Here is a 23,872-nt window from a genome sequence, read left to right on the forward strand (position 1 = left end):
TGCACAGGTAATGGTTTAAAAAAACTACATTTCAATGTCATTTCAGTCTTGTGGTGTAAATGTCGATTGCTGGCTCTCTATTCAGTTATGGAAATACTTGAGAATAGGAAACGATGTGTTTATTTTTATATATATCTTAGTCCTACTTCATGTTGTCACTGAAGTGATTTCTTGATTCTGTGGTTTTGGCAGAAATAAATATGTTGTGAATCAAAGGTAAATTAATGATTTAATAGGATTAAAACATTTTTCAACTGGAGCAAAGTCAGCTTTTTTAATCTAATAAGTAAAAAAATGAAAACTTTTGCATTTTGTATTTACTCAGATGATCTTTATTTGATATAAAAATTTGATTTGACAATCTGTGTGAAAAAAGTATGAAAAAGAAAAAATATAACATTTTGTACAAAACGAGAATCACCAGAGGCATGAAGTGCACACCTTGTCCTAGGTAAAAAACAACAACAAATAAATAATAAAAAAAAAACAAAACAACAACCTTGTATTCATGGAGGAAACAAAATGAAGGACAGAGCAGAGGTAGGAAGATTGTTGCTTATATTTCTCTGTTGTGATAATATCAGAATAGAAAAACTTCCTCCCTTTTTAATTTTTTACTGCCTCAGAGGAAAGATGGTTAGATAAGAAATGTGAATCTTCTGTGTGTGTGTGTGTGTGCGTGTGTGTGTGTGTGTGTGTAAGGCTGCCATCTACTGAGATCAATTTTGATGCTAAATAAAGTGACAGGAACAACGGCGCTGCCTCATCCAGATCAGTCGTGGCTGATAGAGAGGATCCTGCTGAGACGGGTAACAAGGTAAATGAATTGCAGTTTATTAACAGCTCCTTCTCACACTCCATCGGAGCTGTGAATGTTCCTTCAAACTTGTCAGTGACAAAAATGTCAGAACTCCTTACGAGCTGCGATGTGTCCTTCAAGTTTCAAGTGTTCCACAGCAGCATTAATAAAGCCTCCTCTCAGCCGCGTCGACAATCCAAACCAGCGGCGTACTGTACACGAGGAGGAGGGCTGGTTGCTAGGTTGCATATTCCTTCAGTTGCGAAGCGCTGTGATACACTGAGATGCTGCTGTGTGAGATGTGTACCCACTCGCGAGGCTCCAGTAGGGCACCGCTGCATACAAAAAAGACGATCGTAAACACCGACTGCGACATGTAGTTGTGGATTTCCTCTAATCAGCCCCCCGACATTGGGAAGCAAATATAAAGGCAGGCTCTCCAACGGACAGCTGGACAGGTCCCGTCTAACCGCCCTAACAAGGTGAGCAGATGATGAGAGCTGTTGTGGTGGATGTCAGCGCTTCTTCAGGAGGAACCGACAACAACTGGACTGGCACCGCTAATAAGGTGTCAGAACAACTCTGCCCTTCGCTGGGAGAACAACCGTTCGGCTCCCACTCAGGACTGCTGCAAAGTCCACATGTTCCAACCACAACAGGGAAGAGCTTCACACAAGGCAGAGTGCAGCCTGGACATAACATCACCACATTCCCCCATCAAGAGATGCTGTGGGTTACTCAACCGAGATGGGAAGAGGGGGGAGCTGAACATCTCCTGTACACAGAAGCAGTGGAACAAGACTTAACAATATGATCATTTGACAGTCCTTTGTCAGACAAAACTTCAGTTTCAGTGATGCAGATGTTATGAACAGTATCCATCAGGCAGAAACACAAACCTCCCCCCCCCCGCCCATTCCTTTTCCACTTAGCGATTTCGCCATGTAGAAGACTTACACACACCTGTGTTCTGTAAGGCAGATGACGCTGTTGAGTAAAATTAAACGCAGAGGTTTGCCATTTTTACTGTAGTGAAATGTAAACACCTGTGTTCTACATGTCTGTGGTTTGGAACATTCTGGATTAGGAGAAGATGGCAGCCTTTTGGAAATCACAAGAGCTAAACTGTAAAAATGAGACAAACATCTGGCTCTCAGTTTATGAAATGTACAGAAAGATGGACTCAATTATTCAGACACATTTTTTTCCATTTGATGAATGTTTAATAAATGACTGCTGAATCTGTTGGAGATTTTGTGTACTTTAGGTTAAACGTATGTCGTTTCAAAACCTGCCAAAAACAGGTTTTGAAGTCATGTGCTGATATTTGATGAGGCGTCAAACTCATTTTCTTGTTAAGCCATATCAAGATCATTAATGTTCTCAAAGGGCTGGTTGTGTCAGAATGTACCAACAAAACCCCAAAATACACTTAAAATATTAATAAATTGCTGTCTGCATTCGATAAATACTTCTTAAAATTAAACATTTTTTAACGTCTTTGTAATTGATGTAATTTGGTAACACACTTAATAAAAACGTTTGTCATCACTGATAGAATAATATTGAAGTACACAACTGTTATGTTGAAGGGTCCATCTATGTGAGCCTCTAGAGGTTTTGAGTTTTATTACATTTGTCCAAGAATATGACTAAGAGAAAGTGTATTTCTTTTTTTGCATGCATCTTAAAGGAAGCTGATTTAATTTACACATATTGTTGTTGAGAAGCACAACGTTTGGGGTTATGCAAGAAGCGATTGGCGTCAGGAACGTCGTGAACAGGGGCAGTAAATAACCTGCACATAAAGTGTCAAGACTTTACAGGAAGATCAGCACAACTCGCCAGAACGTTGTGAACATTGCGACAGGATGTTCCAAAGTGTAGACGACAAAGTAAACAAAACTTTATCTGCCTATTTTCACGTTGACTCGAAACATCTAAAGACAATAAGGAATCCATACGATGAACCCGGCTTAGTGACCGTCTTTGTTTTATTTGTCTCTGCTGCTGTGCTGAGGCTTATTTTGCAGCCTGCATTCTAATGAGACTGAAAGCGAGCAGGGGAGGGAGAGCGTGGGGGGCGGCGGCGGTAGCGGGTGAGGAGGAGGAGGAGGAATTGTGTAACTCTGAGTTATATAACACAATATGCATGGCCTTCTCTTTCTCTGTCTCCCAGCTCCTCAAACAGGGAAACACAGAGCGCAGCAAGCAGCGGGAGAGCGTGGAGGGCTTAAAAGGGTGCTTGTGTTAATGAGGGCGCTGTGTAGAGATGTGCGCCTTGCTAAATAAAATCATACCTCATTACAGCGGGGTTTCTAATAACACCGGCGATGAGAATAAGTTGTTTAAAAAAGTGGGGAGACGTGAAGGTCGAAGCGCCGGCTTGTCCTAGATGAAAACCCAACCGTCAAGTGGCGTTCAAGTGGGCTGACTGGGTAATTAGAGCCAATGAAATGTTACTGCTTTCGCCCTGATGTTGCATTCGGCTGGTTTGAACTGTCAAACATTTGCCGGACATGTCCGTGGATGGGAACTGGGAATCGGCCTCAGCCGCTACAGGAAACTGTGAGCGTGGTGCTGTCTGGGTTTATGATAGGGTTAATCTTTTGCTGTTTTTGAAACAAACTAATTGAGTCAACGGTTTACATTTATTATTTACAAAGTACAAAACTGCAACAGATAATTAGGGCTATGCTAAGAAAATAAAAATAAAATGACAAGAATAAAGTCATGATATTACGTGAATAAAGTTGTACAAGGATAAAGTAAAAATGTTGAAATAAAGGTTAAATAACAAATAAGTAAAATTATGAATATTCTCATATTAGTACAACTTTCTTATTGTATTAATTCTACTTTATTCTCATAATATTATGCCTTGTACGAGTTTACTCTCGTAATATTCTAATTTTATTCTTGTAATTTTATTTAATTTTTTCATTTTGTATTATTAGTACGGCCGCAATTGTACAAAATCACACAATACAAAAAAAAGAAAAAGAAAAATGCATCAACAAATATTTTATAAAACTAGACCGAGTGATAAAATATTACTCAAATATAAGCAGCATTTTCAGACCGATGCTCAAGAATAGTTGACTTTGACGCAGAACGTTTCCTCGGTTTTCTCCTCGGAGTTGTTGACGTAAACCAGGATCTCTGCCGAGCCCGAACTCTGGCTGGGAGCGAATCGCAATCCGATCGTGTAACTCTCTCCACCGCCAATCTGAACACAGTGAACAAAACAAATGCATCCCCTTTACTGTCCGGTTCTTTTTTTTGTTTTAAACAACATAAGCTCTGTATCAGTAAGTCTGTATGCAATCACATTCAATAAAATATGATTGCAGATAAGGCAAGTTGGTCAGATTAAAAGTACCTTTCGAAGATAACAACCTTTAAGCAGATATTAAATATATTTTTCCATTTACTCACATTTCTGTAATATAAAATGCATTTTTATTGGTTTAACATTATAATTTTACATGTCATGTTTTTTGTAAGTGGAAAATCATAATTAAACACTAATGGCTTCCAAAAACCCATCTGGGTCTGATTCGTCTATGTAATGTTTCACTTGGTGATAAAGTTCCTGAAATAAGTGGGCTTGCCAGCAATATGCTGATTTATCGAATGGGTCAGTATATGTTGATGTCCTGAATCAATTTGAATCATCAGATCAGATTCAGTGTACTTCACCCTTTATCATCGCTTAATTGGAACTGAATTCAAATGTGTTACAACTCAAACAATAAACAAGTCATATCTGTTAAGCTCTTCAGCAAAAACCGAACCGTATGTGTCGAGTCAGACAGATCCTCAGAAACAAATGAAAAAGTGATGGCCTTGTTAGGTGAAGCGCTCTCAGAAGGCTGTAGCTGCTTTCGTAACAAAGCTAATCGCATGTTGGAATGGCGAACTAAAGTTATCCTCCGCAAACACCAGCTGAGACGCCCGTCACTGACAGGTAGAGAACCTGCAGCATTTATAAACGCCGGTGAGCAAAACGCAACAGTGATAAAACGTAGTGTTATGCCACTGCACTTTAAAGCTACTGAGGCTTTGTGCGTACATGTTATATTGATTTTATTAAAGTTTAACTGTCAGATTAGGACTCCGTATCGCAAAAAGCCAAGATGACTTGGATCAGGAGAAAATAAATAATAAAAAAATAAAAAAGGTGTCCACAAAAAGCACATGGGTTATCTGCATGGGACATTTATACAGAAATTACTTGGAGGTTGTGTTTGTACAGTGTGTATAGTTTTGACACAGCATGAAGAGAAAAGCCACAATAAATTGAGACTTGTGAACCCCAAAAAAAACAAAACAACAAAAAAACTGTTCAACTGAGTTTCTTAAATCCTAACAATATAATATTAATGCTGGATGTACAGTGTGTAAACTTCAAACCAGTTTGCTGATTTTTTTTTTTTTTTTGCCTTAACAGAAGAAAAGCTTGTAAATGAGCACACTGGTTTAGCTTGTGATTTCTCTTTATAATGAGGCATTCCAATTGGTTTCATACAGCTCTGTTTATATTATTACAGAGGTCTGTTCCAGTATATCTGTGTTCGATAAAGACAGAAGCTTTGAGCTCGATGCCATGAATCTGTGGCTGTGAATTTACCAACGCTGTGAAGCAAATAAGACCCAGAGAGCCCAATAAGGAAAAACTGGCCAGAATATACAGGCTGCATGTTATATACTGAGCTGAGACCATCCTCTTGAATGAAATAGTAACACACACAAAAAGAAAATCAGTTTATATAAAAGGTCGGGATAAGGTTTAAAATTTGTTAAATGGGACACGATGCTGCACAGACGCAGCTTTACATTAAATTAACAGTTTCTATTACAAAAAACAGCTGAACTGCTTTTTCCAACAGCTTTCCAATTTAATTTCACGAACAACGTCTGAAAGGAGAGAAAGAAGTATCGCTCCTCTGTTGTTGTAACTCCCTGACACTGCCGTCCTCACCTCTTTTTGTATAAATTACCAGTTTTGTCCACACAGCCTGCAATTTTCATTGTTCTCACTAATTAAAGAGAGAAAGTGCTGATGTTTTTGTTGTCGGGGCTCATAGCCCACAAGGTCATAAATTAATCTTTTTGTTTATATTCTCACGGTATTTCTATCAGCCATTATCCGTTTTTCGTTTACATAACATCGGGGGGGGGAAATAAAAATAATCAAAATGTGAAATTTACAGAGCAATTACTTTCCTTAAACCTTTATGTGATTTACCGTTTTTCTGAAGCTGTTATATAAAACAGAAAAGACAATCTTCTCGCTTGCTTGAGGCAACAGGGACAGCAGATCCTTCATGAGACACCTGGAGATTCACCAGGAAGGTGGGAAAAACAGAGGCTGCTTTTCACTCTGCCCACCTCATTTATAATGATGCACCGTCTTCGGGCCAAACACAGCAAGGCTCCTTCAATGTTTATGTGCAAACTGGCTCCTATTGCGTCTCACATATTGTGTTTGTCTCGCTTGTTTTGCTATTTTGTCAAACCTAAGCAAATGATAAGGAAATGACGGCAGCAACCTAAATGTTTCTTTTTCTTTATTTTGATGAGGGAATAAATCAGCAGGAGAGGCTGCAGCCGACCACACGACAACAAAGCAACGTAAAGAACTGCTTTGTACTATTCCCCTCCATCTGATCTGAAAACAAACAAGCGCAACACTCGTCGCAGCTGAGGCCCAAACAACAAATGTGTTGAAATCAATGCAATCTTATTCACTGCCAAAGACAAATGTACATATCTGCAAGACTCTCTGAGATTAATGGTATTCCTTTTAAAGATGTGTGACAAGTATAAGGGTGTCTACTACTAATATTCATACAATATTTTATACTTCACATTTGAAGTAGACCAGAGCATTTAAAAATATACTTTGATGTGAAACGTCACTCTTCAAAATGAAAATGATACGTACAGATGTAAGATGATCTTAATATCAAAATGGCTACACATATTTTAAAAGTTTGAATCAATTGAAACAGGAAGAGGACCGAAGAGTGAGGGGGGAAAAAAAAAATGCTTACTGGTAAAAAGTGCAACAAAAGATGATACAACAGTTTCACAACAAGGATAAACAACCATTAGATAAAGCATAAATGCCTATTGGTTGTTTTGGGAATGAACACAGAAAATTTGTTCCTGTCCTCCAGTACAAACGTAGACCTATGCTGGTTGCTAATTTCTACTTTAACTGGGACAAAAGATAAAAAATTTGCCATACTATTAGCTATGGGGAATAATCTTGTGATACTATGAGCATTCTGCACTTTTGAAGCAACTGAGAACCTTATCAATGTTTCAAATAAAAGTATTGTTGCCTGTTGCTTTAAACCGAGAAAAAGTGTTATTATTCTGCCTATAAAAACAAAATAAGTACCCAACAAAATTAATAGAAGTGGTTTATCAGACACGAAATGAACCTTCGTTCAAAGCCATCTCAATTATCAGATCTAAGTCCTGTTAAAAAAAAAAATCTGTGGTAAGCTAAAGACAGAGAGACGTCGTCTTCTCGAGGACCCAGGACACTGGATTAACTTTTCTGTCCTTCTAAAAAGAATAAAACTGTTAAAATTCCAAAAAGTGCGGCACTGGAGAACTAGAGAAAACTATTAGGTTTTATAATGAATTTCCCCCTCCTACCTAAATCAATATACTCAAACCAAAGCTTGGATTCCTTATTTTACCAGCAGCGATATTACCACTTCTGCAAGAAAAGATTCATTTATTTTAAGGCTGATTACACATCTTTCCCAGGGTGTCAATAGGTGTGGGGGCTGCTGTTTTATTTATTTAGCAGTGAATGTTAAAGAATTATTCGTTTATGAATAATCAATATGTTGGCTAGACCTTTCTCCAGGTTTTAACAAGATTAATTTTGTGCAGATAGATAAAATACAATCAGCAGTGTTGAATGAGAGCCGGGTTGTGAGTAAAAAGGTGATTCCAGTTCGAGGCTCCAATAAACCGTCACTTTTAGCTCTTCTACGGCTCAGACTCGCCTCTGTTACAGTTTATATTAATCAAGAGTTTGTCACAAATTGTAATGACTTGACGTCTGGTGGGGAAAAAAGGATTGATGTTTCACTTTCTGCGCACGCATGTCACGGATCATCATCAACACAGAAATTATTCACACCGTGTTAACAAGATTAATCCTATAATCTAGAGAAACCATCTGTGGAGGACACCTGACGAGCTTTGGTCAAGGCGTTAATCAAAGTATTGATTTGGGTCTTAATGAAGCGGAGAGAACTGTAATGCCTCCTGCCTTATCTCACCTGGAACTTATCCTCTCTGAACTGGAGCAGGTCGGGATGGTCGGAGCGGAGCAGGAACGTCTGTGTGCTGGTGTAAGGGTTGGTGTAGGTAATTTTTCTGGAGCTGCCACGCCCATTACCAGCTGGGACGGACACTTCGAATGCCTGCACACACCCACACGCAAACGGTTTATGGCGTACTTGCTTGTCACTGACTTGTTTTGCAAAGTATGGTTAGCTATAGGGTCAAAAAATAAAAATAAAACACAAGGAACAGCAGTAAGCACTGGAAAAATGTGAACTGCACAAGAAATAGTTTGAGTTCCTAAATGTACATTTGAAATTACGAAGAAAGAGCAACGATCAAAAGTCACAGCATGGTTCACGGGTTACAAATAAATCTGGAAATGACTTTTTGGCATTAATTTAATATCTGAGAAAATAGGAAAGAAAACTAACACAGCATATCTGAAGGTTTCACCAAATCAAACTTAAGACTTTTAAAATAAAATGCTATCTTGAATTCTATTAAATTAAAACTGTAGCTATGAGGGATGGTTGGGGGAACTTGCTGCATTACAATCAACTGCAGGAAAAACTCTGAATCTGGCTTTCGGCTTCTCACATCGCATATCGCTCTTCACAGCCAACGGAAAAGTTTTTCTACTCAGCCTCGTCTGTGTTGGCAGCAGAAGTTGGTCATTGACAAAAAAGAACATCATCCAGCCAGCTGCCGATAAATTTTCACTTATTCATGATAGACATAAAAAAAAAAAAAAACTAGCTTGCAAGCTATATTAGCTATATTAGCAGATTGGTGGCTTCCACTGCCTTGAGTCTCAGAATGCAATGAAGATGTTTGCATGAAACTCAAAGTACAGTGACAAAAAAACTACAGTAAATAGAAGAATTATGATTAACAAGTTAAAGACCTACAAAGATTTTTTTTTTAAATGAATTTAAGACATTTTAAGACCTTTATTTTAGACACTAATTTAAGACATTTTAAGGATGCGCAGACAACCTGTGCTGTAGGTAGTCAGTAATCAGTGGTGTCAAAGTAAATGGATGACAATGTTGAAAACATATATGGAATATAAAATTAAGATAATTAAATGCAAACAAAACTTACACTGGAATAGAAGCAAAGAGGGGTGAGAGAGAAGCCCATCCCCCCGCTGCATAGCAACCAGGCTTTTAAAAAATTTACACAGTTAGAAAATGCTATAACTGTGTAGATCCATTACACATAGAGTGAAGCACATTATTTCAAGCCTTTATTTCTTGTAATTTTGAATTTTTTTGTTAATCTTTAGCTGCCACATTTGACCAACAACAATTTCGGTCCTCAACATTTCTCAAAACTTTTATATAAAAGAAAAAAAGAAAATCTAGACACAGAATTTCTTTTCAGAGAAGTTCAGAGAACGATCCTCTCACCTTTGACAGGACAGGACGGTGGACACGGAGACACAGGAGCCAGGCGGCCACCAGCCTTTTCTGATCCATGTCCACAGCGTTCACATACAGGAAGCGGCTGCCAGCCTGCCATGGCTGAACCCTCAGCTGGAGCTCCTGCACAGCGGCGGGAGGCAAAACAAACACACCGGCCGGGTCCACCTGCAGAGGAGGTGAGGGCGGGAAAGGTTGATTGGACCTGGCAGCAAGGTGATGAGATGCTGGTGATTAGGTTATGAGAACGGCGACGACACAATGAAGGTAAGCAGAGCCATTGAACAAGTGGCAGAAAGAGTGTGACAGGACAAAGACGAAGGGGTGGAAAGGGACGGGGCTAATAAGACGGGGAGTTTAAAAGAGTCAGAGAGAAATAAAGAAGGTGTCCTGTTTACTGAGAGTGGGCCAGAGAAAAGTAAGATGTGGTGAAAAAGGTAAAGAGAAGGGAACAGACAATGAATCCAGAGACAGCAGAGGAGGAAAAAGTGACATACACAAGGATGTGAGATTGAGCTCTACTGTGCAGCTGTTTTTCAATCTGCTCAGAGAAAAGCAAAGCTATTCTCTGAAGCTGAGCTTTATCCTGTTTTGTAAGACTCCTTCAGTGCATTCCTCAGTCAGCCAAACCTGCTGAGAGCCAGATCAAAGCTGCCACTGATGCATACGGTGAACTCTTTGAAAAATACATCTGTCACTTTCTCAGACGGTACCCTATTTCTACAGGGTAAACATGTTTGGGTCGCACAGTGAAGCGCGCAGGAGAACCGTGACAGTCCGTCATCCCCTTCTTTGAATATGGGTGAGTATTATGAAATAACTCTGACTGAGAAGCACTGTCTGGCTGCTCCAGCTATCAGATATGAAGAAGAAAACATCTATTGAAAATAAAGGGCAATATGCTGTGCACAGAGCACATTTCCATGTGTTCACATAACCAAGTCTTTTTTTTTTCTTTTTTTTTTTAGATCTGACATCATTGCAAAATGCAGACAAACCTAAATTGAAATGACACACGCTGTCAGTGCACACTTCAGTCTCGTTAATGACTTGAATCTGAACCGAGGGGCTATTGCAAAGGAGACCGCTGTTATTCCTACGCTCCATGCTGCTTTATGCTGCTCAAACAACAATTAGCAGAAAATCATTTTTGGATGTGCACTAGGAACAAAACAAAAAAAAATCCCTTGCAGCTTCTCATTTGATATGTAAGGTTTCAGCTGGCTTTGCCCAATCAACACAGAGGCACAGACAGCAAACATAAAGAGGAATGATATCCAGAAATTAGAGGTCCTGTGACATTTTCAGATTTTGTTTTTTAGCAATGCATCTAAGTGTTAAGAACTCATAATAACTGAAATGTTGGTCCAGTGGTGCTTGTGTGCAAAATGTTCTTTGGATAACATGCAGTGACAGAATAGCTTATGAGAGCAGGTGGCAGGAGGGACACAACACTTTGTTCTCCAAGGTAAACTGTCGCAAATCACAGTTTATATAATTAAATGCAGTCCCATAATTTTGGGTCCACTAACCGAGTTTGCACTGGATCCAATTGAAAAAAATGTAAAACAACTCTCCAGCAGAGGTCTTTTTCTATGTATGTTTTAGTGACTGTGTTTTACACTTTTCCTAATTACTGTTGAGTCAATCTTCCACAAGTACATTTAGTTTATTGCAACTTGAAATCAAGTTGAACTGAACTCAACTTTTGCTAAAAGTTGTTTTCTATCACAAAGGTCTCCCATCGACCAGTGGCTATAGTGCTTTCTGTGGGAATAGTAGTAAAAAGAGACTTACTTAATTATTGTTGACTTTAGATTCTGTTATAATGGTAGAAACAGTTAATATCTTGCTGGCAGTAAAATTCACAATTACCCAGATCCCAATGATTGCCACAAAATGGAGGTAGAAGGTCGTAGGCCAACAGTTTTCAACACAAAGAATGGAAGATATACAGAAAAATATTGAAAAGTAAGTCAATGTGAAAATCAAGAAAAAAACAAACAAAACCAAACGCTTTAATGCTATTGTAATACTGTCTGAAACGATTTGCATTTTCTCCACCAGAGAAAATCACACGTTTCACAAAGGAAGACCATTGGTGGCACATAGCCTCCTACTTCTATTTTCCATGTAGATAATTACCAGCTTCTCTGTAAATGACTGCCCAATGCAAATGTAGTGACAGCTTAAAGATATGTAAAATAGTGTTTGTACAAACTACTGTGATGTTTTTAAGATTAGACTTATTTTAGGCCACAGCTTCCGTCTTTGCCCCTCTCAGACTTGCTAATACAGTATCTATAAAAAAGTTCTCATTCTCTTGGATGTTTTACCCTTGTGTTGTTTTACAAATCAGTCACAATCAACAACATGTGGCTTTTTGGGAAAAAAAAATGACAGAAGAACCCTTTGCAACTGGTGGTTGAAGTCTCACAATGAGAGGAATGGAGATCAGGTGGGGACAGTGACTGTGTGCAATGTGCTCACATTCAAGCTTCATTTTAAAGTCACAATGAGAAAGCCACTGTTGGAGAAAACTCAGCTCAAGGCTTGACTAGAGTTTAGCATGTGAGAGTCTCCAGGGTCAAGTGGAAGAAAGGCTTTTAGTCTGATGGACCAAAATTATTATTTTTTTGCCCATCAGACGAGACAGTATGTATGACACCAAACACTGCACATCACCACAAACATGGTGATGTGCAGTGTTTGGTGCCCATGATGCATCATGATGCTTCTCAGCTGTCGGCCTTGGAAGGCTAATAAAGATAGAAGCTAAAATAAATGCAGCAAAAATATCAGGAAATTCTGGAGGACAATTTTTTTTCCATCTCCAGGTGAACTTACAGCCTTGGAAACATTTGTCTTCCAGCAGGGCAACAATGTGATGAATCTGGATAAAGCTACATAGAAATGGTTTGAAAACAACAAGATGGAGGTTCTGGAGTGGCCCAGTCAAAGCCCCGACCTCAAAATAACAGATAATTCATGGCAGTGCTTGATATGTTGCAGCCTGATAGCTTGAACAGTTTTGCAAAGAAAAATTGAGTAAACCAGGATCAGCATCAGTAAATCAGCATCCAGGTGAGTACTGACTTGAAGGGTGTGAATATCTGTTATTTTATGTTAAATGTCTTTTTAATTGTTACTTCTGTATAAATCAGTTTTTACTTTTATATTAAAAAAATCAAATTTTGTCACTCATGAACAGTTTGCAAATGCAACAAAAAGGGTAAAGTATCCAATAATTATGTGTAGTTTTTATAGAAACTATAGCTTTAGCCTCCAACTATTCTCAGTTTACAAATAAAAATGCCATGAAAATTATCTGCTGCAGGTGCGACTGTAACTTTACAACTTTTTAACAGCAGATCACTTCAAGAATGATCTATTATCCTGTTAAGATGGCGCATTGAATTGCTGCAACTGCAGACTCTAATCCTTCCTTGTCATCTTTTTCAACATGCATTGTGTGAAATAATTTTACACTGATGCTGTAGAAATTGATTCAGCTACTTATCTTGCCCAACAATTATTGAATAAAAATGCTGAAGTGAGCACATTAACTTCAGCAAGTGAGCATATTATTTTCTAACTATTTTAGGATTCAAGTTGTGTTGTGAGGTACAAAATACTGACAAATTAGTTCACTTCATTTCATTAGTCATTTAATCTAATGACTAAATGAAATGTCATTAGACAAAACATTTGCTTTATTTTCTTTAAAGAAATATCATTGAACAGAGCAAAATCATTCTCCAAAATGGAAAATTCTATTTCTAGTGGTTTTAAATGAATGCGCTTTGGATAGTTTGTCCAAAAAGTCACACCCTAAGCTAATTAGATGACTCCTAAATTAGACCCAAAGGAACAAAAAACCTATTCGACAAGTAATTGGCACATGGCAAAGCCAGAGCAACAAACAATCTCCAGACAGGATGATGCAGCCAATAATGGCAGGAGCAACATGAGTACCCAATAATTGAGCTGTTGCCATCCATTGGAGCAGAGAGGGAGATATTATGTATCCACCAGATCGCCAATTGGCAACAAAACATGACGGAGACACACATCAAGGTTAGAAAGCTCACGGAAAATTTGGATACTGAATAGAGCCCTGATGATACACAAGACAAGAGATGGGGACAATCCGCTCAAATATCTGTATGAGATAAGATGCAGACATCGTCATTCTTGGACCAGATATCAGGCTGACGTCGCTGATCCAGACATGGCTGGCTTTTACCCAATATGTTTTAAAATATCTCCTTCTTTGGAGTTATTTTAAAGTCAAAGGCAGATTTTTGTTATTTAGTCCTTGTAAAAAAAAATGTATAGTAGCAAATGTGTAAGTGTGACAGTAAGAATCTCAGTTAAACAGCAACAGCAAACCCCAAAACATTTTACTGTTTTGAATGTTTAACTTCTGTCTGCCACGTAAGGCTTGGACATGTCAGGAGAATGTTGACACAAGGTAGAAACATTTACAGTTCAAAACAATATGTAGATGCTCGAGATGCTAATGGTGCTAATGTCTAATCAGAGCTGTTAAAAACAGCTTAAAACATTTCACTATCAAATTTCAGGGCTTTCTTGGACTAAAATAAGAAACTACTGCTTTATTGAAACCATCATGCGTGACTTTTCTCAATCTTTCATGTACAAACACAAATATGCCTTTGCTCACGAATAATTAATGTTTGTTCATGGTAGAAAAGCTTGCTGTGGAGGGAGTTTATTGCTAGCTTTTACAGCTCTTCAGACCACTTTACAAACATTTACACACCAATAAAGTTAAAGATTTCAGAGCGCCAGTCTTTTTCACGCTGCAGTCATGCTCTGACTGCAGTCATTTGCGGTTTTACCAGCCTCCCCAGTTTCAGCCGTCTTTATACAGATTTAGCAGCTCTTTCATATGATGTTAGTATAAGCACAAAATGACCACTTTGGGGCCTATTATGTAAATATTAAAATGGGAAATAATAATACAACTGAATGCTGACAGTGATCATGTATTGTTTTTGTAATTAGTTGCAACACTAAGATAAGAACTACACTAAATATTGAATTAAAAACTCCTTTAGTCTGTTTAATATGCACTGAATGCGTCAAATCATAACAAAACACAAAACTGAGTATCAGAATCTCTATTTACGACTTTCCTAAACCTAATTTATTAATTTATTGTCACTTTAATTTAGTTTGGGTTAATAGAAGCCAAGTCACCCACAACATGCATTGTTATATCAGCTAAAATCAAGACACAAAATAAATTCACTTTACTCCTTTACAAATTAAAACAGTCTACCTCAATTTCTTTGGGGTGTGACAGGAAACATTTGATCTTGCGAACGGCCTGTTTGCCCCTCAGAACCAGTGACTGACAGGTTCTCTGGCCAGTCACGCAGCTGACGTCCACCCGCTCCAGAAAATGCACGTACACCTGCCAGATCTGAGAGGGCGCCGCCTTCCACTTGTCACTGTCAACAAAGACAAAAACAAGAAACACACACGGCCGAGAAAAATTAAGGCCCCCACGGAGATGCGGCAGGTGCAGCTTGAGGTTGGAAATCATAAGAGCTGATCAACAGCTCTGCGAGCGTTTTAATAAGCACAAACATCATCGCCAATCAGAGCTGAGATAAAGGGAACAACGTCTCAGGAGCCATAGCTGGATGTGAGAGTGGGAGGCAATGTAGTCACCTACTCGGTTCTGCTCAGCACTCGAGGAGCCTTTGGGGATATTTGCAATAGAAATAAGGCAGAGTGAGTTTTCAAGGGTTGGTGGAACATCAGTAACATTTGGAGCTGCTGATGAAATGAAGTGATATCTTCAGATGGCGAACAGATGCACACACAGAAGAGCATTTGGGGTTTTCCAGTCACACTTTCTTTTAATTGTTCCAAACTCACACCACAGTGTTAACTACTGAAAGCAGTGGATAATAACTTTAATATTTGACGTCTTAGACGTGACATATATTGCGAATACTGTCGTTCTCCATTCAGCTATATGTACAGCTTTGATGGAAAATGAAAAGCACTTAGTTTAAGTAGTGGTTTAAAGTGTTTCAAGGGATTTATACTTATTGGCACTCTTTTCCCTCTTTTTCTCACAAAGTCACAGAGGCAGATGAGAAAGCTGGCATGAGAAGTGTGCACCTGCCATTAGGACCAACTCGGGGTTCAGTGTCTTACCCAAGGACACTTCTGCGCATGGAAAGGAAATGCTGGGGACTTTGCCACTAGCTTGCTTTACCAGCTGAGCCACTCTTATAGAGTGAAATAAAAACTGTCTGCAAGTTTGTGAACAACTGCTGGTAGCTCCTGTACAAAATGATGCCTCTACATTTAAAATGGCATCTACAGTCTGTATCATTGGTTACATCATTTTGGAAAAAATAGGATCTAATCTCTGAAGGCCTTGCAATTGCATCCAGATGCCTTCAATTTGTAACAATTTATATTTCTTTAAATGTTTCTGTTGCGACAAACATAAAATAGCACATAATTCTGAAGTGGTGAAAATGGAACACATAATATATATTTTTTTAAATTAAGCTTTGAACAAAAGGCCATGCAAGGACTAATTAGTCCTAAATGAAAGTGCAATCGGTTGCTTTCAGAAGACACTGAATGTGTGAACAGCAGAGAACGTCAGCTGTTCTCTGAAATCCTCAGAAGTTTATAAGGAAACATTAATAAAGAAACAGCAAAGTGAGCAAAAAGGAACAGGTCAAGGAGAAATATATATTTAAAACCATTTCTTCCTTCTCAAACATCACAAGAAAAAAAATCTAATAATATACATCAAGGTGGCTTTCATGTGAGAAAATGCAAAAAAAAAAAAGATGTTCAATACTTTTGCAAGACATTATATGTCTTATTGAGGTTCAGTGTAGAACAGATTATGGATTCTGTAATATCCATAATTCAGGTCCACTCTCTCAAAAAGAGGTGCCACTCGCTTAGAGAAAAAACTTGTTCAAGCCTATATCAACATTTCAATTAGTTAAAAATGGACAAGCCTTCAGGCTAAACTGTGTGTGTATTCACCGTATACAACCTCCCTGGGCAAACAATACATACGTGAAAACCATGACAAAGAACATCTTTATGTGTGGACTGGGACTCCCTGGTACTTTTAAGTACACATCCTGAGGCTCTCCAGGAACCTAAACAAGAACAGCAATTAAGAAAAACATGTTAAACTGGAGGCGTAAAATGACTAAGAAAGCAATGAAATGTATGTCTCCAGTATGGCGGTAGATAAAAACTCATGCCTGGGGAATTCCAAGAAAAGGCTTTCTACCTCTTTAATCACTAGTGTAGCAATCTGCAAAGGCTACTGTGGGTTACTTGTGGTCAGAACAGAAACATGCAGGAAAGTAATGATGTCTCACCAGCATCCTCGTCTGGCAGACGATATTAGGGTCACTGCAGTGCACAGAAATATCAGAGCAGGAATTTGGGTCTTCGGCTGGTTGACACACAAATAAGGAAAACAAAGAAAATGTTGATGCTTACAAGAAAAGGCCACAGTCAGATGGCACATCTAATCATCATTTATAAGAACACGTCCCAAAAATTAGATTATCATCATGGACTTTTTCAATCTTCTCATTTCCATCCCCTGCCTTGGTTCCCCAGGTACCGCTAAAATGCAAATTAAATTCCTCTGTGACTGAAATTAAAAAAAACACATTTATCTCCTGTAGATATATATATATATATATATATATAGTCAGTGCAGCACAAAGGAGCGTTGTGGCTTAGGGAAAGATCGATGACAGGAGGTTGTCTGAAAGAAGCCTAGCAACCTGTTGAGCCTTGCCACGGCGGCAGGCGGATGGCCTTTTTAAGGAAACAAAGTTCAGGGTGGTAAAGTCGGAAAGTCTGGTCCACAACGTGGGGCGTTGGCTCCACGTTGACCTGGCAGATGGCCATCGGCTTTCCATCGTCTGCTCTGAATGTAACCTGTGGAGGGAAGAGGTGGAATATCAGTGGGATGCACTGCAGGCTTGAAGTCAAATTGAATTTTCCTACATAAAACGACTAACAAAGGGCTGTTCTCTGTGGGAAAAGAGGATGAGAGGTAATTCTAAATAAATCTTTCACGCAGATTGTGTGTAGACGTCTATCGCCAGTACTATCAATAAGCATGTGTAATAAACACAGCATAATGTTGAGGAAAATTTACAGCATTTCAATCACCTTGAATGTGTGCAAACCTGGCGAATCGCGTACAAAGAGTAGCGTGGATTTTCTACTAAATTCTTAAGTACGCCAAAGTCAATAACAAAAACTCTATAACTTATATTTTACTGTATGGTTGTGACTGCAAACCACAGCATTCACAGCACCACAAAACATAGTTCTTGACAAATGTTCCCATTTGAATCAGGCTTATTTTGGAAAGCACTTACTTTAAAAAGTGTGATCTATATCACTAATCTGCACACATCAACTGAATTTATTCATATTTTCGAATATATTAATAATTACTGATTTTCTCATAGAACAATGGAGAAAAAAGCAAAAATTAAATTTCCAATCATACTGTCAGGTTTTTTTAATTTACCATTAATAAACTTATTGTGACTACAATAAATTAAACCTTTCATAAGACATTGTTTCACAGTAAACAACAATACAATACAATAAATGCCCACCTCTACTGCACATGGACAAAAAAATATGCATACAATTGTTCGTACACATGGATTCAAGCACAATGCCTGTGAATATTTTAATCATTGTGGAATCAGCAGGTGGATGAGGGAATATCAGACTCCTCCCTCAATACAGCTCCATTTATATATACCTAAATAGATGTAAAATAATCTTTGCACGCTCAGTTCTCTCGGCTGCATGGCCAAATATCATGTGTTCTTGTGAAAACAGGGAAAACCAAGCAGGTCGTGAGTTGGACAGCATCAACCTTTCATTTTTTTATGTGTCTTATCACGCATCCGTTAAGGTTGTGCAGCACTTAAAAGGATGTTGCACACAATTCCAGAAAAACAATGCAGAAGTGGGGGATGTCTATGTTCATTCATAAAATCATTGTAAACTCGGATTTCATCAGGAAGCAGGTGGAACACCCTGAGAAGCTTATCCAGTTAAAACAGGAAATCCACTTGAAAGATTGAAAGTTCACTCACTTGAACGATATTATACAGTAAAAACAAGATAATGTCTTTCTTCACTTCTCGCCTGCTGAGTCGTCATCGGTTCCAAAACAAACTGCGGTTCACCAACCTGAAGGAATCCCCGCCTCCTTACACATGTGTACATTTATTTATTGGTAGATCAATACGAGTAAAAATTCACATAGAAAAACATTTTCATCCTGCAATGACGCTTTTAGTAATGTGAGCATGGTTGATGGCTCCACATACATACATGTGTACAGTGACTCTGCCATGCAACGCTGCAGGAAGAGGATGTGAGCAATGGACAAGAATTAGAGACAAATAGCTTCAGGTCCACCAGCTTGTTTAATTATGAGATCCTTAACCAAACTGGGCCTCAGATGTTCAGAAAAATTAATTCTCTAATTCCTTATTTTTATGAACTGGCATAAAAACTATACATATCACAACCATTTCCTAAGGAAGTCAACAAGCTGGGAATCTTTGCCACATGTGCTACAATAACACATTAAGAACAGTGTCAACTAGAATACCAATTAGTTGTGTCTAATTATTTAAATCTTCAATGATCATTGGATAATGCTTTGAAGACTGTTGCATAAAGTAGCCAACAGCATGTGCATTAATCAGGATGTCTTTATGCTATAGCTTAATCACTTATATCATTATAAACGGTCTGTTTTATATCACAGACTGTTTGTAACAGGGTTCTCAGACTTTCTATCCAAAGGACCAAACTGGATTCCTGAAGTGAGAGCCAAAACAACTCGGATCAGCAAATCCTCTCTTTTAAACGTGTTTTCAACTTGTGAGATAGACAAACGGCACTTTGAGTTTGGAATTGTCAACTTAAAGAAAGTTTAACTTAACTTGGTCAACTTAATTATATTTCATGCCTGAATAAATAAAGTGTTTATTTCAAACAAAGTAGTCAACAAACATACGCCCAAAACACTTAATTGTTTCATTATAGAAAGAAAAAAAAAAAAAAAAATCTATAAGGTTGCATTATTTCTTATGAGTACTACGAATACAACATTGTTTGAAGTTAAATTTGGGTAGAGACAAGAAGAAGAAAAACTGGGATGCGATGCGTTTTCCCCCAGCACTCTAAACAGGCAAATAAAATTCATACCAAAGCAACCCTGAACAGTGTCAGGAACGTGTCTGATTCTTATGACTCAGCCACGGAGCTCAGTACAACACCTCTCCAGAGTCTGTAAAAGCTTTCCGAGTTTTGTTTTTGCAGTCAATTTATGGTTTAAGTTAGACTTGGAGGTTTTCTTGCACATTTTTCTGGGTGTCTGAAGCCTCGACTTGACCTCTCCCTTCACTCAAGTTCCTAATTAAATTACAAACTGCGGAGACAACAATCTGAAAAGGGGGATCCTTTGATAACCTTCTCTCCCTTTCAGAACATCAATTAGGTGAATTTCCCGAAGGCTAAGGAGCTTCTTAGAGGAGCTGATGGATCCCAAATTGGGACTCCACTGAAGAGGCTTTTAGGCAGCTTAGTGAAAGTTGCATCACTGGTGAGAAAGACAGCTGTAAAAAGCTAATTACAATGCGAGATCTTGGCACAGGTCAACAAGAGCTTTGCTAAACTGTACCTTAGCTCCTCTTCTTATGTTTATGCTTTTTTGTGTACAGTACTCAGAAAGATGTAAAAAAAAAAAATACTTTTAAATTATTCAGTATTCTAATTCAATGTTCACAACATTGAGATGTTGAAAAGTGATTTAAAAAAAAAAAAAAAAAAAACTTAAAGCAGCGCTTTCAATCTGTACTTTGCTACAATACAAAGGTATCCCCAGCAGTCTGAAAGGCAAACATTTCCAGTCCTGGAAGCTAACCTCAAACAATTTGCTTGCTGAACGCAGAGCAGCTGTCCAAACCGTGGGAGTATCAGCTTTGCGGCGACATGCTGACCTGCAGTTGTAGCCTATATCTGCCGATGTATGCTGACTGACAGCGGGGCCAGAGCTGGCATACTGACAGCTCTGCTGTTGGGACTTGTCAGTTTTAGCGGGATACAGATTTGATCCAGACCTGACCTCTTTGACCTGTTGACATGATTTTTATTTATTTTTTCTTCTTTGTTTGTTTGCCTGCTCCGACTTGCAGTGCTGACCGACTCAGAAAATACACAAACTGGAGGAAAGGGCTGGGGGCGGGAGTGGTGCACAAAATACTTGGCAGACTGGCACATATTTATCAACCCTGTGTAATGCGATCGAATCAAAATACTGCAAATGAAAACCAGGAGGATCATGGTGTAAGGCAGGTTGATGAGGACATTTGAAGACACTGTTTGTAAAGGATTAAAGCTCCATTCTGCAGATACATGGCTCAGTTCTCTGTTTGTATCGGATCATCAGAAACATTGCAACATCTTGTTAGCAGCTGTGACTCTTTTAATATGAGACCAAAGATAAACATGCAAAGACTCCATGTGGATGAAAACAAACACCCTTAACACTCTTTTCCACCATGAAACATGGCAGTGGTAGTGTCATGCTTCTCTTCAGCAGGGACTCGAACGCAGGTGTTAACACCAGATGGAGTGATATGGAGCCTGATCCTGGATCAGGACAAAGACACAGAGCGGAGGCGAAGCTATGGAATAGTTTACAGGATTTCTGCAGGTTTCACCAAATCAAATTTGACGCCTTTTAAGACCCTTTTAAGTCTGAATTTCATTCTCACATTTTGTGTATATTATTTACGATAACACAAAAACATTTTCAACAAAACTAATTCCCATTGCCCACATTTGTGGACATCAACAACAAAACTAATGGCACGAAGTCCTTCTGTCCACATATGTGTACGTCATGTTTAGCAGCATGGTAAATCTCTACAGATACTAAATTTTGTAAAATTTTACAACAACAAACACTGAACACTTTTATAAATATCTGAACAAAAATCAGCCATAAAATTTGATTGAATTTTTTACCAGAGCAAAGTTTGGATCAAAAGCTGCCATGTGAATTTTGAGGTGTGTTATCAGCCATCTTGACTCTAACCTGTAATGTGTTCTACTCTACCACTACCACTATGTGGCAGTATAACAACCTCACATGTAGACATCAGGCCCCATATAGGGCAAAACTTTGCATTGTGGACTAGACAACCCAAAATGTGTTGTCCACATATGTGGATGCCAGGTCCTAGGATCTTGAGACTAATAGATACATCAATTAGAGGCTAATAAAGAGAAGTTAATTTAACCACAGATTTTTACTCTTTTGTTTTGTCTGGCTAGTTAATAGTTTTCACTATTAACTAGTGAAAACTAGTTAATAGTTTTCACTTCCTTTTTTAATGACATGAGTGTAAAAAGTGAGAAGGTAAGAAATGCTGTCCTGGCATGCCTCAGGGAGTTGTCTGTGGGTTTGTGTGCATACAGACTGTGAACTTTATGATGGAGCTTAAAGTTAACTGATAAAAGCTTCAGATCCAAAAATCTATTCAGTAGTTTGAGATTAGGCATCTTTATCCTCTTTTGCCATGTCTAACCCATTAAGACATTATGTAACAGATGGGCATGTGACTTCATTTTGAAGCCTAAGATGTATCTTTACATTAAAGGTTTCAGATAAAAGGTTTTTCAAAGGAGAAAACACAAGCACATCCAAGATAACTAGAAATCTGCAGCTGGAGATAAAACTAGTTCAAGATCCATAGAATATTGTACAAGGCGTAATGGGACACTGTGTACCTTGATAATTTTGGCATTAATAATGTTGGACAGCGTCTTCTTGGCCATCTGGGAACCTTTGCCTGTAGGCAAGAAGCTTGGTCCCTGCAAGGATTCGATAAAAACACACACTGTTATCAAAACTGAGCCTCAACATATAAACACCAATTTATTCTCAGGAAATACAACATTTACAAACCCCACCAAGAAAACTGTAAATGGTAACAACAGACAACAAACGAAGGGCTTCAAGCCACCAGCAATCCTCTGAGGATTAAACAACATCTGACGTAAGTGACACTTGTTTTGAACCAAACTTGTGACAAGAAATAAAATGAGAAAGCCGGAGCGTCCTTTAACTAGATCAGCTGTGATTACTAAACACTGAGGTGCGGAGACATTTTCCTCAAGTCTTAGCCTCGCTCCACATTTTTTTGCAAGGCTTCTTCGCAGCTGAGACACATATTTGATGAGCTCACGACCAATATATTTCAAAAGATGTTAATGTACTTGAATCAGCATTAACAAAACAAACAAAAAACACTAGTGTTCAGAAGTCCCTTTGAGTTTTCTCACATAGCATAAAGTCTGTTTCCTACGGTAAAAAAAAAAAAAAAATAGAAATAAAATCTTTTTAAACGTTATATTGTAAAACAATAAAGACGGGGAGAGGAAAAAAAAAAAAGAGAAATCTCAACAACAGTTCATTCAAAGTCACCCTCTGATCTGAACTTCACCTGGACAGATATGGTGTGGTTGCACAGGAAGCTCTGGTACTTCAGGGGAATGTGGACACTTTCTTTAGGCCGGAGATAAACCCTGGGACCAGGAGCTGCTTCTTCCACGTGAAACATGTTCTCCTCCAGCGGGGTAGAGGTTTTCGTTATTGCTTTGAAGTAACGCCACTCCTCGGTGTCAGTGATGACGCTGGATGAAAAGATTAAAGGACAGAAATGTGATCAAAGCAAGTTTTACATATTTTTTTAGATCACAATGCGACTTCTTATGCGATCAAAATGGAAACCGTGTGGTAGAGCTGAAGAGACAAAAAAAAAAAAAAATCTGATTTCTGTTTCTGTAGAACCACCAAATGCTGGTACGGAAGAAAGCAACTTTGGAACATGTCTGCGATTTGAGAGAAACTCCAAAAAGTACCAAAATGGGTACATCACACATTTAAAAGAACATATCTGAAGACTTGTCATAAATTCAATATAAATTTGTAAGAAAATCCATGATCATGTATTAAAGAACCATCTTGCTTTCATGCAAGCCCAACAGTGGTTTAGGATCATGACTCACTTTGTTTTTCACTTTTTCTTTTTAAGAAGCAAGTTGCTGTGGAAGATAAGATTAAAATAAATCACTTAGCTGCACTACAAACTGCAAATCGAAGCCTCTGCAAATTTGACAAAACTTGCATCAGATCAAAGTTTCAAATCTGTTGTGAGATGACTGTCATATATTACTA

At 38.4% G+C, this 23,872-nt stretch overlaps 1 protein-coding gene across 7 annotated transcripts in view; it reads right to left on the minus strand.

Moving 5' to 3' along the window:
* Nucleotides 1–617: 617 nt before the first annotated feature.
* nphp4 (nephronophthisis 4) overlaps nt 618–23,872 on the minus strand; it is a 186,277-nt gene continuing 163,022 nt past the window's right edge. For 5 of the 7 annotated variants that reach the window (XM_007571219.2, XM_016681301.1, XM_016681298.1 and 2 more), the window contains 9 exons: nt 23,139–23,328; nt 22,423–22,506; nt 17,364–17,520; nt 16,947–17,023; nt 16,633–16,718; nt 14,852–15,023; nt 9,532–9,711; nt 8,113–8,256; nt 3,810–4,028 (listed from right to left, as the gene is read on the minus strand). In XM_007571219.2, coding sequence (XP_007571281.1) covers nt 3,888–4,028; nt 8,113–8,256; nt 9,532–9,711; nt 14,852–15,023; nt 16,633–16,718; nt 16,947–17,023; nt 17,364–17,520; nt 22,423–22,506; nt 23,139–23,328 — 1,231 coding nt within the window. In that variant the 3' untranslated portion in view covers nt 3,810–3,887. The other 2 variants (XM_016681299.1, XM_016681303.1) reach the window with 2 other exon arrangements.

Source organism: Poecilia formosa, unplaced genomic scaffold (genome assembly GCF_000485575.1).
Source record: "Poecilia formosa unplaced genomic scaffold, Poecilia_formosa-5.1.2 Scaffold276, whole genome shotgun sequence".
Lineage (NCBI taxonomy): Eukaryota > Metazoa > Chordata > Actinopteri > Cyprinodontiformes > Poeciliidae > Poecilia > Poecilia formosa.